Source organism: Glycine max, chromosome 5 (genome assembly GCF_000004515.6).
Source record: "Glycine max cultivar Williams 82 chromosome 5, Glycine_max_v4.0, whole genome shotgun sequence".
Lineage (NCBI taxonomy): Eukaryota > Viridiplantae > Streptophyta > Magnoliopsida > Fabales > Fabaceae > Glycine > Glycine max.
This window is the reverse complement of record NC_038241.2, coordinates 10,573,545-10,589,361: the sequence shown is the minus strand read 5'-3', so window position 1 is coordinate 10,589,361 and position 15,817 is coordinate 10,573,545. Positions and strand designations below refer to the sequence as shown.

General features: G+C 33.6%; 1 protein-coding gene across 8 annotated transcripts; it reads left to right on the top strand.

Annotated features, from left to right (window-relative positions):
* The first annotated feature begins 10,269 nt into the window (after nt 1–10,269).
* LOC100808993 (sulfite oxidase) lies at nt 10,270–15,306 on the top strand. Of its 8 annotated transcripts, none has more exons than XM_041015326.1 (10): nt 10,270–10,481; nt 10,582–10,644; nt 12,093–12,129; nt 12,230–12,311; nt 12,630–12,748; nt 12,865–12,960; nt 13,899–14,009; nt 14,096–14,197; nt 14,400–14,447; nt 14,973–15,306. In XM_041015326.1, exons 2-10 carry the CDS (start codon nt 10,631–10,633, stop codon nt 15,012–15,014), a joined length of 651 nt encoding a protein of 216 aa, XP_040871260.1. In that variant the 5' UTR covers nt 10,270–10,481; nt 10,582–10,630; the 3' UTR covers nt 15,015–15,306. The 8 variants fall into 8 exon arrangements, with proteins under 8 accessions (XP_040871260.1, XP_014631444.2, XP_040871259.1 ...); XM_014775958.2 differs by having other exon boundaries at nt 10,271–10,481; nt 14,970–15,306; XM_041015325.1 differs by having other exon boundaries at nt 10,396–10,481; nt 10,582–10,742; nt 14,970–15,306.
* The last annotated feature ends 511 nt before the right edge of the window (nt 15,307–15,817 follow it).

The window sequence follows — 15,817 nt, the reverse complement described above, 5'->3', positions numbered from 1 at the left end:
TTTTCCATAAATCAAACATACAGTTTTCTATATAATAATAATAATTTTAAACCACTCCACGACAGGTTTGATGGGACTGAAGCTTGGAGAGTGATGCTGAATGATGAGACTCAAGCCTGATCTGATGCAGTTAGGGTTCACATGCACTGAAATTTTTTTTATGCAGGGCTAGGGAGGAGAATAGGGCACTGTTTGCATAGGGAAATCAGAAATCACATGCATGCATGGCAGCTTAGAGAGCTAGGCATCTAGGAGGTGACCATACAGAGTTACTTTAATAATGGTGTATAAATTTGCGTACGTAGCTTTTTGCTAAAAAATTTCTTTAAATAGAGCAAACTTCAATCATACTTTGCACTTACATAAATTTGAGACTGAAGAGAGTATTGTGAAAGAGGAAGAAAGAGTTTTGAAGTTTGATTCTATAGTAAGGATGTTTTATATTTATTTAATTAAAGTTTTCTTTCATTTTGTTTATTTATGATGTACAAATTTTTTATTTTGAAGTAACAAATATTATGGTTTGAATGAAATTTGAAGCTCAAATTTAAGTGTATTAATTTTGTAAATTACATTTTAAATTTAAAAAATATTAGTAGTAATTATTTGTAAGCCTTTTTGTTAATGGTTTTTGCGTCTAAAGTATTGTTTGACATATAATTTAATTTAAGATAAAAAATAATTACATGCTATTTCTTATGTATTTTGTGGTGTGTTCTGAGTACGAAGTTTTATTTTACTTGTAATAAAATTTAGTATAAGTTAACAAAAAGAAATTGTAATTTTAATTATAAAAACAATAAGGAAAATATTACCAATTTTAAAAGTCCCGTCATTTAAATTTACTAACATGGGAATAACAATTTTTCGTTACTATATTTATTAGTAATTTATTGATTTTTAATAATCTTAAAAGAAGTTTACATGGATTTTTAGATTATTTTATACTAGATCAGTTCTAATACTTGTCAAGTTTTCGAAAAATAATAGGTGAATATTTTATCTCTCCAAGCAATCACTAGTGCAGAAAATTAAAAAATATAGTTGAATTAATTCTTTAACAGTCACTAATTTTGTATCTCTTTGTTTTTATCACATATATCATATTAGTTATTATACTTGAATTGTATATATTTCTTTTATCTCCTTGTCTCACTAAGTTTCAATTTAGTTGTTCACCAAGTATTTTTTGCCTTACATATACGTGCATGTAATTTAATTAATTAACCATTGAGACTATTAAGTGGAGATGGAGGAAAAATTACGCCCTTATTTGTCTGTCTCCTCCACTCCTATATATAGACAATATACTTTCCTACTAATTTTCTCATATGTATATATATGATATATCCTTCATTACCGAATATATGTCATTTGAGTTAAGTAAAGTAAGTTGTTCTCGTTAATTAGTACTGAAAAACAACTTCAAAGATACAAATATTGGGGCGCCTAGGCGTGTTGGCCATGTGCCGTCTTAAATTTTTTTAAGTGTAATCCTTTCATTTATAACCCTTCCATTTTGTGTCTGTCTGGAATTTTTTTGAAGTTGAGGAATTTTCCATAAATTATTTAATTAGAGTACTTTTTTTTAGAATAAAGTATGAATGTGTAGTTTAAGTTTAATAGAGGAAGCAAATAAATATTTTATATTTAATTGAAGTAATGATTTTATTTGTTAGACTAATATTTGAAGCTAAAGTTTAAGTGAATTAATTTTTTTAATTAGAATTTTTATTATAAAATTAGTATGAGTAATTATTTATTTTAAAACTACTATTGTTATGATTAATTATTTTTAATTTTGATGATGTAGGTATATCATGAATTCAATTATTACAGTGTTGTATTTCAACGGAAGAGTATATGAAGATAATGATGGTGTAATATTTGAAGGCAGTAAAAAGGCCATTCAGATTAAACGCGGAATTAGTTTCAATGCTTTGAAAAAAAAAATTGGAGATAAGGTAAAGTTAGAAAATAATGAAATTATTTCTACTATAAGTTGTAGATTTTTAGTTTCAGGAAAATGTGTTGCGTTGCAAATTTGTGATGACGAAGATGTTGAAACTATGATCGAAAGTTTTCAACAACAACAACAAATGTCAGTTCTGGAATTGTACGTAGAAAAGGATGTTGCATGTGGTTCGATGTTTCATGCTGCAAATTCTGTTATGTCATGTGGACGTAATGTATCTCATCATGAGTCGGAACTACCAAGAAATATAAGCAATTTACATGATGATGAAGATGATGATGATGATGATTACCTTGCATCTAACTCATACGTTGAAGAGTCTTTCGATGAAGATGATAGTGATGATGGAATATCTGATACAGACGATGAAGTCACTGACATCGTTGAACCAGTTTCAATTGTTCACCCAAGCGAAGGTAAATGTTTGTGAAATACAAAATTAGTTGAATACATCTATCTTTTTATGAGAACTGTATTTAATGGTAACTAAATAGGAGTAGTTTGTTGACATGATTTTTTTTTTAATTATTAGGTGTACCACAAATTCAAAATCCATTTTGGAATGATGCTATGCATTATAATAATATCAATTGGAGTCATCCGGACGAGGAGGACATTTGTGGTCTGGACATGCTAACGACTTTTAATGTTGGACAAGAATTATATGTTGGCATGGATTTTGACAATAAAGATGCGGTCAAAAATGCACTGAAACAATATGTGATGAAGGTGCATCAAACTTTTAAGGTTGTTGAAACGAAATCACACAAATATATCGTTTGTTGCCCCAACAACACCGAAGAGTCTCCTTGCCCTTTTTATATGAGGGCAATTTTATCCAAAAAAACTGATGCATGGAAAGTGACACAATGGGGTGGACCGCACACATGTCTAAATATGACTATGACACAAGACCATGAGAAGCTTGATTCAAATTTAATTGCGACTTGCGTAGTAGGTACGTTTTTTATGTTCATATTATCCTACTTTTGTGTTATTTGTTATTTTAATTTGTAATTTGATTTTATTATTTGAATTACAGGCATGATCAGAGAAGATCCATCAATAAAAATTTCTTTGATTCAAGAAAGGATAAATAGTGAATTTTCCTATAAGGTTTCATACAGAAAAGCATGGATGGCCAAACAAAAGGCGATTGCAATTGAATATGGCGATTGGGAAGAGTCGTATGCGAAAATCTCGTCATGGCTAACACACATGCAAAATCATTCTCCTGGCTCTTACTTTCAAATACTACATGACGATTTTATTGTTGGTAATAGGGTAAGTCAATCATACAAGTTGACGAGTATTTTGGACATTTGGTCAATGCAAAGAGGCTTTTAAGTACTGTAAGCCAATCATACAAGTTGACGGCACACATTTATACGGCAAATACCGTGGGACCCTGTTAATGGCCACATCGCAAGATGGAAATGGTGGTGTTCTTCCTCTAGCATTCGTCGGGCGAGACGCTAACAGCATGGTCATGGTTTTTGGCCCACTTGCGTGAACACGTCACAGATAAGAATGGAATTTGTCTAATATCTGATCGTCACGCGAGTATAAAGTCTGCTGTCGCTAACGAACATCTTGGTTGGCAACCTCCCCACGGTTATCATGTGTACTGCGTGCGACACATAGCCAGCAATTTCAATCGCAAATTCAGCAACGCGAAACAAAAAGAGATGTTCAAGAAATTGGGTAAGGTTTATTTTATACATTAATTTAATTTGAGTTTGATGTCTACGTACAACTTTTGATGATAACAAATTTGATGCAGCGTACACTCCTTGCAAGCATGTGTGTGATCAAAACTTAGAAAAATTTCGTCAACTGAGTCCAGCCATAGCAAGATGGATTGATCGCATTTCAAAGGAAAAATGGAGCATGGCTTACGATACATCTGGACGACGATATGGTCACATGACAACCAACCTATCAGAATGTGTGAATAAGGTGTTGAAAGATTGTCGCAACATTCCAATAACAGCGTTGGTCAAGTCAACATATAGTAGGTGCCGAAAGTACTTTGTTGATCGTGGTCGCCAAGCCCAAAGACAATTAAGAGAAGGCCAAGTTTATTGTTCTAAGCTTGTTACAGAACTTAGGAAAAATCAAGAACAAGCTTGTTCGCACATCGTTCGCGTGTATGATATCCACTCGACAAGGTTTGAAGTAGAGGAGACCTTCAATCCTATAACGCAACGTGGCGGACAAAAATGGGCAGTTAACTTGAATGGCCATTATTGTCAATGCGGAAGGTATTCTGCGCTTCACTATCCATGTTCACACATTATTGCAGCTTGTGGTTACGTGAGCATGAACTACTACCAATATATAGATGTTGTTTACACCAATGAACACATCTTAAAAGCATACTCTGCACAGTGGTGGCCTCTTGGGAATGAAGCGGCAATTCCTCCTTCTGATGAGGCATGGACACTAATCCCTGACCCAACTACAATTCGTGCGAAAGGTCGGCCAAAATCAACAAGGATAAGGAATGAGATGGATTGGGTCGAACCATCTGACCACCGACAAAAATGTAGTAGATGTGGAGCTGAAGGGCACAATAGGCGCTGATGTCCAATGCAATCTGACCGTGGGAGTAATTCATTTAATTAATTTATGTATGTTACATGAGTGACTTGTATTGCTTTAGGTTTTGTTCAATGTATTTACTTGTTGGTATTCAATGAAATCGTTAGTTACTTTTTGTTGAATGTGTGCTTCTAATGAAATAAAATTACATTTAGAAGTTGAAATAAATGGAGTGGATCAATCGAGGTTGAGTGACATTGGTGTTGATCGTTAGTTAGAAACGTTAATGTCTAAGTATTTTGTCTACCTTAGTTTTTTTTAACTATCTACAATGACAAACTATGGACTTAGTCATTATGGTTTAGTGTCTAAGTATTTTGGTTTAGTGTTTAGGGTCTAAGCCTTAGGTTTTAGTGTTTAGAACTATGGGATTAGGGTTTACGCTTTATGTTTTAAGTGTTAGAAGTTGAAATAAAATTACTTTTTTTTAAGGGTAAGGGTTTAGTTCTTATTTGTTAGGGTTAGGCTTAGTTTTTTTATTTTAGGGTTAGGGTTTAGTTATGAAAATTTTAGGGTTAGGGCTAATTTTTAGGGGTTAGGGTTAGGTTTTTTTATTTTAGGGTTTAGGGTTTAGTTCTTATTTTTTAGGGTTAGGCTTAGTTTTTTTATTTTAGGGTTAGGGTTTAGTTGTGGGGAGTTTTAGGGTTAGGGCTAATTTTGAGGGGTTAGGGTTAGGTTTTTTATTTTAGGGTTTAGGGTTTAGTTCTGAACATTTTTGGCTTAGGTCTAATGTTTAGGGGTTAGGGTTAGGTTTTTCTATCTTACGGTTAGGGTTTAATTCTGAACATTTTAGTGTTAGGGCTAATTTTTAAGGGTTAGGGTTAGGTTTTTCTATTTTAGGGTTAGGGTTTATGGCTAAACATTTTAGGGTCAAGGCTAATTGTTAGTGGTTAGGGTTAGGTTTTTTATTTTAGGATTAGGGTTTAGTTCAGAACAGTTTAGGGCGAAGTGCTTATATTTTACAGGTTAGGGTTAGTGTTTCTATTTTAAGGGTTATGGGTTACTTTTTATGTTTTATGGGTTAGGGTTTAGTTCACATTGAAGTTCATCGTTACTTAGAAACATTAGTTTTTTCCTTTTGGCTACCTTTGTTATTTGGTTTAGGGTTCATTGATTATTATAGTTTGATACGCGACATAAATTCTATCCATAAGTAAGCCTTAATAAACTGAATATCATACATTACGCCATGAATGTCAAATTACAAATATACAACAAAGCCTTAATAAACGGAGACATGCAAATCATTCATTTTGGTGTCCGTGATGCCGTGAGGATGTGCCACATGGTCGATCCTATCTTCGTGCTTGGCGATCAGGATTTCTTCTGCCCCGATGCCTCCCCGCTTCTTCTTCGTCAGCCTCCGCAGAAAATGCGTGACGCAAATCAACACCGAATAAGTCACCCGTATTAGGTATTTGTTCCGGTACATTCCATTGTGTTCCTAACGGGGCATTAGGTGTTGGAATTGGGCCATGATATTGTTGTGAAGGGGTCATTGTGGGCCATGAAAAATGAGCTTGTGTTTCCGCAAAACCACCGAACGATTGCTGGCTTGCAGAAGTATCAGTGTGATGATCCTGAAAAGGATACTGATACATCTGTGTCGGATACTCAGCAAATGTTTGTGGCGTGTAATACATTCCATGGCCACGCTCCGCCATTTGTTGGGAATATTCTTCCGCTTCAACAGTGTCCCTTCTTCTGTCTATCCCCTGAGTTTCAATACTTGACTGAAGCATGTGAAACTGTTGTGCGGGAAATTGACGCTCTGATGCGGGACCATGTGACACTGGCTCAGTGACTCTCTCTTGCTCTTCGGATAAAATTGTAATTTTTTCCACATAAGGCACGAGATCATCAATTGTCCATGTATTCCTCCCTTGAGGAGACACCATGTATTGTAATGTCTCCGCAACTTCAGCCTGCATTTATAAGGGTAAGAAAATTAATGGCCATCATTAAATAAAAGTTCAAGTTAAAATTTGAAACAAATTAAAAAATACCAATGTAGCCGTCTTTGCATTTTCTGGGTCAACAAACATCTTTGTCTTTCGCCTATACCAGACCATGTAGTCCGAGTTAAAACTCAATAAGCCTTCTTGTCGGGGATAAGCGTCGACCCTAAATGCATGGCGATTATTCCACTGCTGGATCATTGGGGCGAACAATTGCCCCCAATTTTCGTCATGTTTCCCTTTTAATGTTATGCCATGAATGTTTAAGGGTTGTGAAGGAGACTCTGGAACTGGTTGTTGCATCCCAAATTGTCTCAACACTCTGTCCGGTTGGTGCCACTCAATAACTTGGAAACAAATTAGTGGCACCACCGCGTACCACGCGAGACTTCCGACTAAACAAACGGGAGGCAACAATGATATAACGGTTGATGGGTAAGGCTCCCACACAAACAAACTGCATATAACAACATAGTTGTGAACATTGTAGTAAAATAAGACATAATTTTGTATTTTACAAATACAGTAGCATGGTTCTTACCTCATGACGTTTCATAATATCCAACTTGCGACGAAAAACTTTCACATCATCATTGCCGATATGTTGGTTTCCACGTCGCAGCCACCTACAAAGAATAAAATTTAATATACCCTAAAACCATTTATTCTATTGAAATGAAAGACGCTGTTAAAAATGACTGACCTGTGCCCTAGTGGTATATTTTCTATTTGGGAAGGAGTCCTCTTTGGAGTCAAGGTTGGACATCGTTCCCATGCCCACAATTGTAGTAAGATGCACATACCTCCGATTGATTTAGTTTTATAATTGGTGGCACTGCACATCTCTCTGTATAGAAAACCAAGTACATCAGCTCCCCATGCATATCTGCTACATTCTTCAAAGTCACGTAAAAATTGAAGGTACCTTAGCGAAACTCTGTTACTGGTTTTGTCAACGAACAAGACACCTCCAATAAATCTCAGTATCCATGCACGGGCAAACCTTCGTACTTGTTCTTCGTCGTCGTCATTATTAATTTGATCAAAATGGTGAGCCAACCAACTTAATTTAATCACACTACCTTTAATTTCACCTTCTTGTGGTCTGACTCCCAATAATTCCTCACATAAATAAGCCCAATCAAGATTTGTTGGACCGATTAATGGTAAACCATCCACACTTATACCTAACAACACAGAGACGTCTTGTAGAGTGATAGTACACTCTCCGCATCTCATGTGAAACGTATGTGTTTCCGGCCTCCATCTTTCTATCAGAGCACTAATTAGTGAGACATTTATTTTTAAGTATCCCATCTTGATAATCCACCCGAAACCAGATTGTTGAAGAAAAGGAAAAATTTGTTCTGGAATTTGTTCTTCCCCTTGATACGTGGGGACAACTCGTCTGATATGTAATTTTCTTTCTTCTTCCCCATTCCAAACATGTTCTGAAACATGCTTAGGTTGCATCCATAATACATCAGTATCGATGGGGCCAGATTTAATGTTAATATGTGATGAAGATGATGATGAAGATGTCATTGCTACTGCAAAATAAAATATAATACATGTGAAGAAAACTTTAATTTATTAGTAAACTTTAAATATATAACAATAAATTTGTAAAAAATCAAACTGGGCAATTTTTAATATATTCTATACATAAATTAAAATACATGTGAAGAAAACTTTAATTTATTAGTAATTTTTTTTCTACAATTAACAAATAAATAATTGAATAAAATATGGACTAACAAATTATTTATAATACAAACAAATATTGAAATGCAAAAAATCATTTCAATAATATATATACAAAAATAATAATAATGTACAATGTATCATATATTTAATCACTTAAATTTTCTAAAACAAATAATATTAACGTACAAATTAAAACTAACAAATAATATATATATCATTCTAACTAAAAAATAATTAACTCAAATAATATTAAATTATCAACTCATTTATTTAAAATACAAAATTATAATACTAAAAAGATAAATTTACGTGTGTCAAGTGTCTAATATTACAATTATTTATTTAAGTGTCAAATATTTAATATTACAAAAACTATACCTAAAGCTAATATTAACTTGTGTCTAATACTAAAAAATCTAATATTACGTATGTGTATCATGCATGTATATATATTTATTAGACTAAACTATCATCCGTCTAAATATATACCTAATACTACAAAACTAATATGACATGTATAAAATTTAAGAATATACACAACAACTAAATATATATACACGTAATATTTTTATACTAACTAAACAAATATATAATATTCTTTTCAATTATACTTACTCATACAATTTTTTTACGAGAGATTAAGTTATAAAATAATTTCTTATTTAAAACTCATAAGAATAATTAGTTTTTCAACCCCCTGCAAAATACATCATATATTTTAATTCTACGAATAATTAAGAATACAATTAATTTAGATTATATACAACATATGTAGTATACAAATAAAATAAATTTAGAAAAATAATTGAAACAAGTTGATAAGAAAGAATAATTATTTTAGAAAACTTTATATTTCTTGAGTTAGAATATATTTTATTTTACAGATATTTCTAGAATTCATAATAAAATTCTCATTCTTTGATAAAAAAAAATTAATAATAATATTCTATGCTATGCTGTAATTACTACTAATACTAAAATATTATATACAATAACCAAATAACATCTAACAATATATACAATAACAATAACTAAATAAAATTTTAATTCTAACTAACCAAATAATATTTTCATACTAACTAACCTAACCAAATAATATTTTCATACTAACTAACCTAACATTGAAATATTTATTAATAAGTAAAAAATAATAACACAATAGCTACTCATACGAACTAATTTAAACTTAGAACTTTTGTTAATAATAACTAACCTACTATTTACATACTAACTAACTTAGAATATTTGTTAATACTAATACTAACTAACTTAAACTTATAATATATATTAACATATTTACTTTGAAAATACATACCAGGAATTTAAGGGCACTTAAAGGGCACTTGAAGGATGAAAGCACAAAACAGCACAGCAAGCACAACACAAACACAATAATCTCTCAAACTCAAGAAGAAAGAAAGAGAAAGCAAAGTAAGCTGTGTAAGCGTAAAGAATGAGTTCAACATTTTTTTTATAGCTGAAAAATTAAACACCAACGTTCAATTTTTTTTAACGTTCACATGCTATATAGTATAGCCTTTTCAGAACTGAAAACTAAACATTGCAGGGTGCAGACCGTGAAAGCCATCAACGTAAACCCTAGGTGCAGGCTTAGGCTTTTCAGAACTGAAATAAAGCTTGAACACGTGAACCATGGGTGCAAAGCTTGAACACGTGAACGTGCAGTCTCATCAAGCCTATCCCGCAGAAGCCAGTGGCGGCATCCCTCTCTCCCCCGTCCCGCAACAGCCACTGGCGGTACCCCCTCTCTCCTCCTATCCCGCAGAAGCTACTGGCGGTACCCACTCTCTCCCCCTATCCCGCCATTGCTGTTGGCGGTACCCCTCTCCCCCTCTCTCCTAGTCAGCCTATTCAAGCTTCCCGCCAGTGTTAATGGCGGCACCCACGTAAGAAACTGACCCCCTCTGTAATTTGTTATAAATGAGACCCCATTCCGTAAATAGTTTCTAAAAGAAACCCTGTAAAATAAATTTGCCGAACCCTTCTCTTCTCATCAATGCCAAGGCAACCCCAACTATCCCTTCCTCTCTCCTTTACCCCAAAACGCTAATTACTGTAATTAATTACCACTTCATTGTTTTTTGTTTCATTTTTTCTCAGGAACCTTTCAATGCGGAGCCACCGCGTGCTGCGTTGGTTGCCTCTTATGTCACCCCTTCCGATTTCTTCTACAACAGGAACCACGGCCCTATCCCCATTGTTGAAGACATCAACAGGTCCCTTTCTTTCTTTCTCTTTAACCTTCTTTGCTGTGCTTTAAAACCTTGTGGGTTTAAGTTTGACTCGTTTTGCGATGCGTTTGCTTGCTTGGAACAGATACTCCGTGACCGTGTCTGGTTTGGTGGAGCGTCCCAAACAGCTCTTCATGAAAGATATCTGGTTAGTGCGTTCGTGCGTCTTTGGAATTCAATTGCCACAATTGGTACTCTTGCACAGTGAATGTCAGAATTCCTTTTAGGATTCGCCATGATTCAAAGGTGAAGGTAGAGTCGATTGTCAAGTTAGTCCTTGAATGATGTGAATTGTGCCTGAGGTTTGTGATTGGTGATCAAGGTTTTAAATTGCCGTCATGGTCGTGGTCGTGGTTTCCTACTTTCCTTATATGGTGGGAAATTACATACAAATGTGGCTGATGCAGCCACAATTGCAGTTGTATTGTGGTTGCAGAAACTTCAAAAACTTTGACATTGTCGCCATAATTGTGGTAGCGATTGGAAGTTCAATAATTTTTTTGTGCAGCCTAATCTAATGTATTCATATTTTATTCGGAAGTTCCTAGATGAAACTAATTTTACCTTTTTTTTTATAGAGAAAAAGTATTATTATGTGCTTACTCTATTTCAAATCCTGTGAGCAGTCATTAGCATTTATTAGGCAATATCCCGGCAATATAATATACTGGTATTTTATTTCTTTTTTATTTTTTCGAAAGGTCTATTTTCTTTTATTAATTTCATTGAATATTAGTTTGAATAGCAGAAAAAGGAGAATTTTTTTTTAAAACCTTGTTCATGACTAAATGCATATTTAGAGACCACAGGTGTAATTTCAACTTCCGAGGACTAGCGTGACATTGACTTTATCTTTCAAGCATGGTTGTTAGAGTTTTATGGTTCACAATACGGTTTGAATGCAATTTGGCTGGCAACCATGTAATGAAGGTTTTTGAATTGTGTGGTACATGGATGAATTCATGTGTTTCCTCGTCACCAATATGAATCACACAATTAAGCAATTTGAAGCTTTTTTTTTTTAATTTTTACTTTGGTTTCACCAGCCATATCTTATAAAAGAAATTGAAAAGTTATGTGAGCTTAAATTGTTAAATGAAAAGGAATGAAAGTAGTAGTGTTGAACACAGTTTGATTATTGAAATGCTCTATTTCATTCTTCTTAAACAAAGGTTTCATGCTATCACTCCTGCATTCTGTGCTCTATTTGGCTGTTCTATTTTTTCTGTTTTCAGTCTTCAGAAATAGAGGCTTCTTTTTCACGGGGCTTGTATATTCATTTTCTAGTTATAATTATTACTTTCATGATATATTCCAAGCTGTTTTTCATTGTGTCTATAAAATTTATGATTCGATACGATTTATGTTTCAAAATTCAAAAATTAGCAGGACAGGTGATGATTTTAATTATGATTCAATAGCCTTTATTCAAGACTTATTTGACTATTTACTTGGTGGAAGTTGGATAAGTCAAAGTGATAGTGGCCTCTCATTTATCCAAGAGTTAATAACAACACAATCTGTTCTGAAAAAAAGAATTCTGGATTTAGTATTTTTGTTGTTATGCAAGAACGTGACCATGTTATTTGATGACAGGATGCTTCCAAAATATTCTGTCACTGCCACGTTGCAGGTGTGTGTTCTTTTGCAGAACTTGGATTGAATTGGAGCCATGTCTATTTTGGTTCTTTTGTTGTTGATGGGATGGTTGCATCCTGCAATGTATATCTCAGTGTGCAGGTAATCGAAGGACTGCTATGAGCAAGATCAAAACAGTAAAGGGAGTTGGCTGGGATGTTTCTGCTATTGGAAATGGTTAGTATTGTCAACTTTGTTGGATTAGTGAGATGAAAATTGATGTGATCAAGGAATGAAGAAGCTTGAGTTATTTATGTTTCACCTTGAGTCTCGATGGACTTTTTCTGTTTGGGAAGGAAGTCTAAGTTCTGGTATGAGAAGGGGGGAGGGGATGCCAACATGTAAGTAAATCAAAGTGTGCTAGGATTGAATCTCTGGATTAAGTATTTCACAAAGCAACTACGATGTCCCTTGAGTGCTTAGCTACAAACTAAATTTTTTAATATAATAAGTCTTGTGTGCTAATCACTGTTTCATTATATTTGCCTTTCTCAGCTATTTGGGGTGGTGCCAAATTGTCTGATGTTCTAGAACTTGTTGGAATTCCAAAGTTGACTAGTGTCACTCGATTTGGTGGAAGACATGTGGAATTTATAAGCGTTGATAAGTGCAAGGTGATGACTATGGCTTGTATGTTTACTCTATAGACACCTTGAATTCATTTTGATTACTTGTACCATTCAATTGAAAATGTTCTGTTGATTCCTTTCAATATTAAAAAAACTTATAGGAGGAAAATGGGGGTCCATACAAGGCTTCAATACCACTCAGTCAGGCCACAAATCCTGAAGCAGATGTTCTACTAGCTTATGAAATGAATGGTGAAGTAAGTGAATCTGACTTTTTGTATGCTATCTTCTTGCAGTACTAAAGTTTTCAAGTTTTTTGTTTCTGAGATTTATTACTTTCTATAAGAAACAAATATAAAAAATATTCTCTATGATTCATGCCACACAGTAGGTTTCTCATATTTTTATAGAAGAGCTGCAGGTTTCATTGTTTAATTTGTCAATAAGAATGATATGAAATGTATTATAATCCAAAACAGTAACACCTATTTATTCCAATAAGTCAAGCACTAGTGAAATACATCTAATATAAATCAAGTATCTTTTTTACCTGAGATTGATAATTTTTGGGGAATAAAAATCGAGTAATTTTTTTTTTGTTTATATAAAATAAATATAGGACACTAAAAATAAAGAAAAATATATTATTCTTTATTTAGATAATGTCCAAATTTTTTATCCCTAAAACCCCATAAATAGCTTGAACTGTATAGTAACAACAATCAATTTTAGCTTGAATGGCTTGTAGAGGAACCCTACCTTCTCTGATCCACTCAACAAGTGCAATTTCTTTTCCATCGATATGTCCTGCATATACCCTATAAATTCAACTTTAGCTTGAATGGTTTGACGAGGAACCCTACCTTTTTCTCTTTTCCTACATTTTCACCCATACCCTATAAATTCTCAGTAGGATAAATAAGATTAGCTATCAAATAAAATACTCAGTTAAAAAACATCTCTTCAGGGGTAAAGTGATGAACATCTAGGGAGATGCATGAGTAGTAGTGATCGTAGGCTAGCTTTGTTGATCAAACCATAAGCATCTTTAATCTTTGTCCTTTGTAAAACTTATCCATTGTACTTTCAGTGGGAAATTACAACTGGATTTTTCTTTTTGGTTTTGATTGGTGAATTATGATATTATATTAGTTAGTGTTTTCAGCTCAGTTAATAACCCATTCCCTTTCATTAGCCTCTTAACAGGGATCATGGGTATCCATTACGTGTGGTTGTTCCTAGTGTCATTGGGGCCCGGTCTGTTAAATGGCTGGAAGATATCAATATCATTGCAGAAGAATGCCAGGTCTAATATATATGATGTAAAATGGTATTGACATTTTAAAAATTTCCTTTCAAAGTGGCCTATAACTTCACATTATCATGTATAAGGGTTTATTCATGCAAAAGGACTACAAAATGTTTCCACCATCAGTGAATTGGGATAATATTGATTGGTCAACCCGGAGACCGCAAATGGATTTCCCAGTTCAGGTATGCTGATTATTTTACTCTTTCTGCTTTACCTAACTTAATTTTTAACAAACAAAAACCTATCAATTAGTATTTTTAAAGCAAGTTTTGTACATTTAATGTATTACAAGCTGAGAATCAGGCCATGATGAACCAAGCAGAACAAGTTTGTGTTTTTTTATGCAAACCTTTTGTAACTAAAACTTATTACTTTTCGTGGCAGTGTGTTATATGTTCTCTAGAAGACGTGAGCACAGTAAAGCCTGGGAAGGTTAGTTTATTTAATCACGCTTATAATGAGCTATTCATGCATGAATGTCTGTGGGGAGCATTATTTCTCTGCTTTTAATTTACATGAATGTGTTTTTATAATCAGAAATTCCAAAACATGCCAATTTTGCTTTGTTTTTTCTTATCTTGATCTCATTTACATGGCATGCACATTGGGAACTTTGACTAAGCTTTTCAAGTGCTCAGTTATCATCACTGTATGTGGCATTTGCTCCAAAATATATTGATGTTCGCTAATCTATTTCCAGTTCTAAGAAAATTATTTTTGTTTTCCTCAAAAGTAATTTCAAACAATATTTTAAATTTGTTTCCTGAAAAAGAAAACGCATCCTTTCTCAGTAGAAATGAATTTTCAATACACACCTGTCCACCTGAACTCAAATTTTGGCATATGTTCCTTTTGATGATTTTTACCTCTTTCTTTTTCCTTACATATTTTGTCCATTTGGTCATTAACTCAAATCTTAATTCTTGCATTTCGTTGTCCAAACTGGCGAAACAGCAGGATCAGGAACGTTTTGCCGTCCAAACTGGCGAAACAGCGTGATCAGGAACGTTTCACCGTCCAAACTGGCGAAACAGGGTGCAGCATAGGGGCAGGTTGCAGGCGTAGCGTGCAGTGGGTAGGGGCCAGCTTTTGCTTGTTTCGTTGAAGGTGGGAGGGAAATTAATCCTCCATTTAAATTTTGGCCCCCCACCCTCTCCCCCTCCCCTTTATATAACACCCTTCCGTGGTGGTGGGGAAACGCTGGTGGTAGTGGCAAAACGCTTCTATCTACACATTGTTGGTACCGGTAATATGTATTTTTTGTGTTGTTATTTAATTTTTTTTGTTATTATAGAGGTGTATGATATATTTATTTTGCATTATTATGTATGATAAATTTATTAATTTTTATAATATAATTATTTTTAAAAATTATATTTAGATTACTTTTAATTGATTACTAATGTAAAAAAATAGACGATCTTTATAATAATACATGGAAATTAAACTCTTAAAAAATTAAAATTTTCCTAATCTTATTGTTACCATGCAGATTATCAAGGACTTTTCTATTAGTAATATAAATCATGTCAAAATTTCCTTTTTTTTCCTCGTTCGTTACATGCAGATGGCCATGAAGGCTTTTCTATCTATATTACCAATGACCAAATAACTAACGAGAAAGTCCACTATAAATATTGAAAGTGGCATTGATGAAATCATGAAAAGGCTTTCATGCAATTCTTTGTCACTTATTGTATTATATTTTATTTTGCAGTATTAATGGTATTTTCATCATCTTCATCAAATATAAAAATTAAATCTAGTCCAGTTGACGATGACGTGTTATGGGATGCTTATTT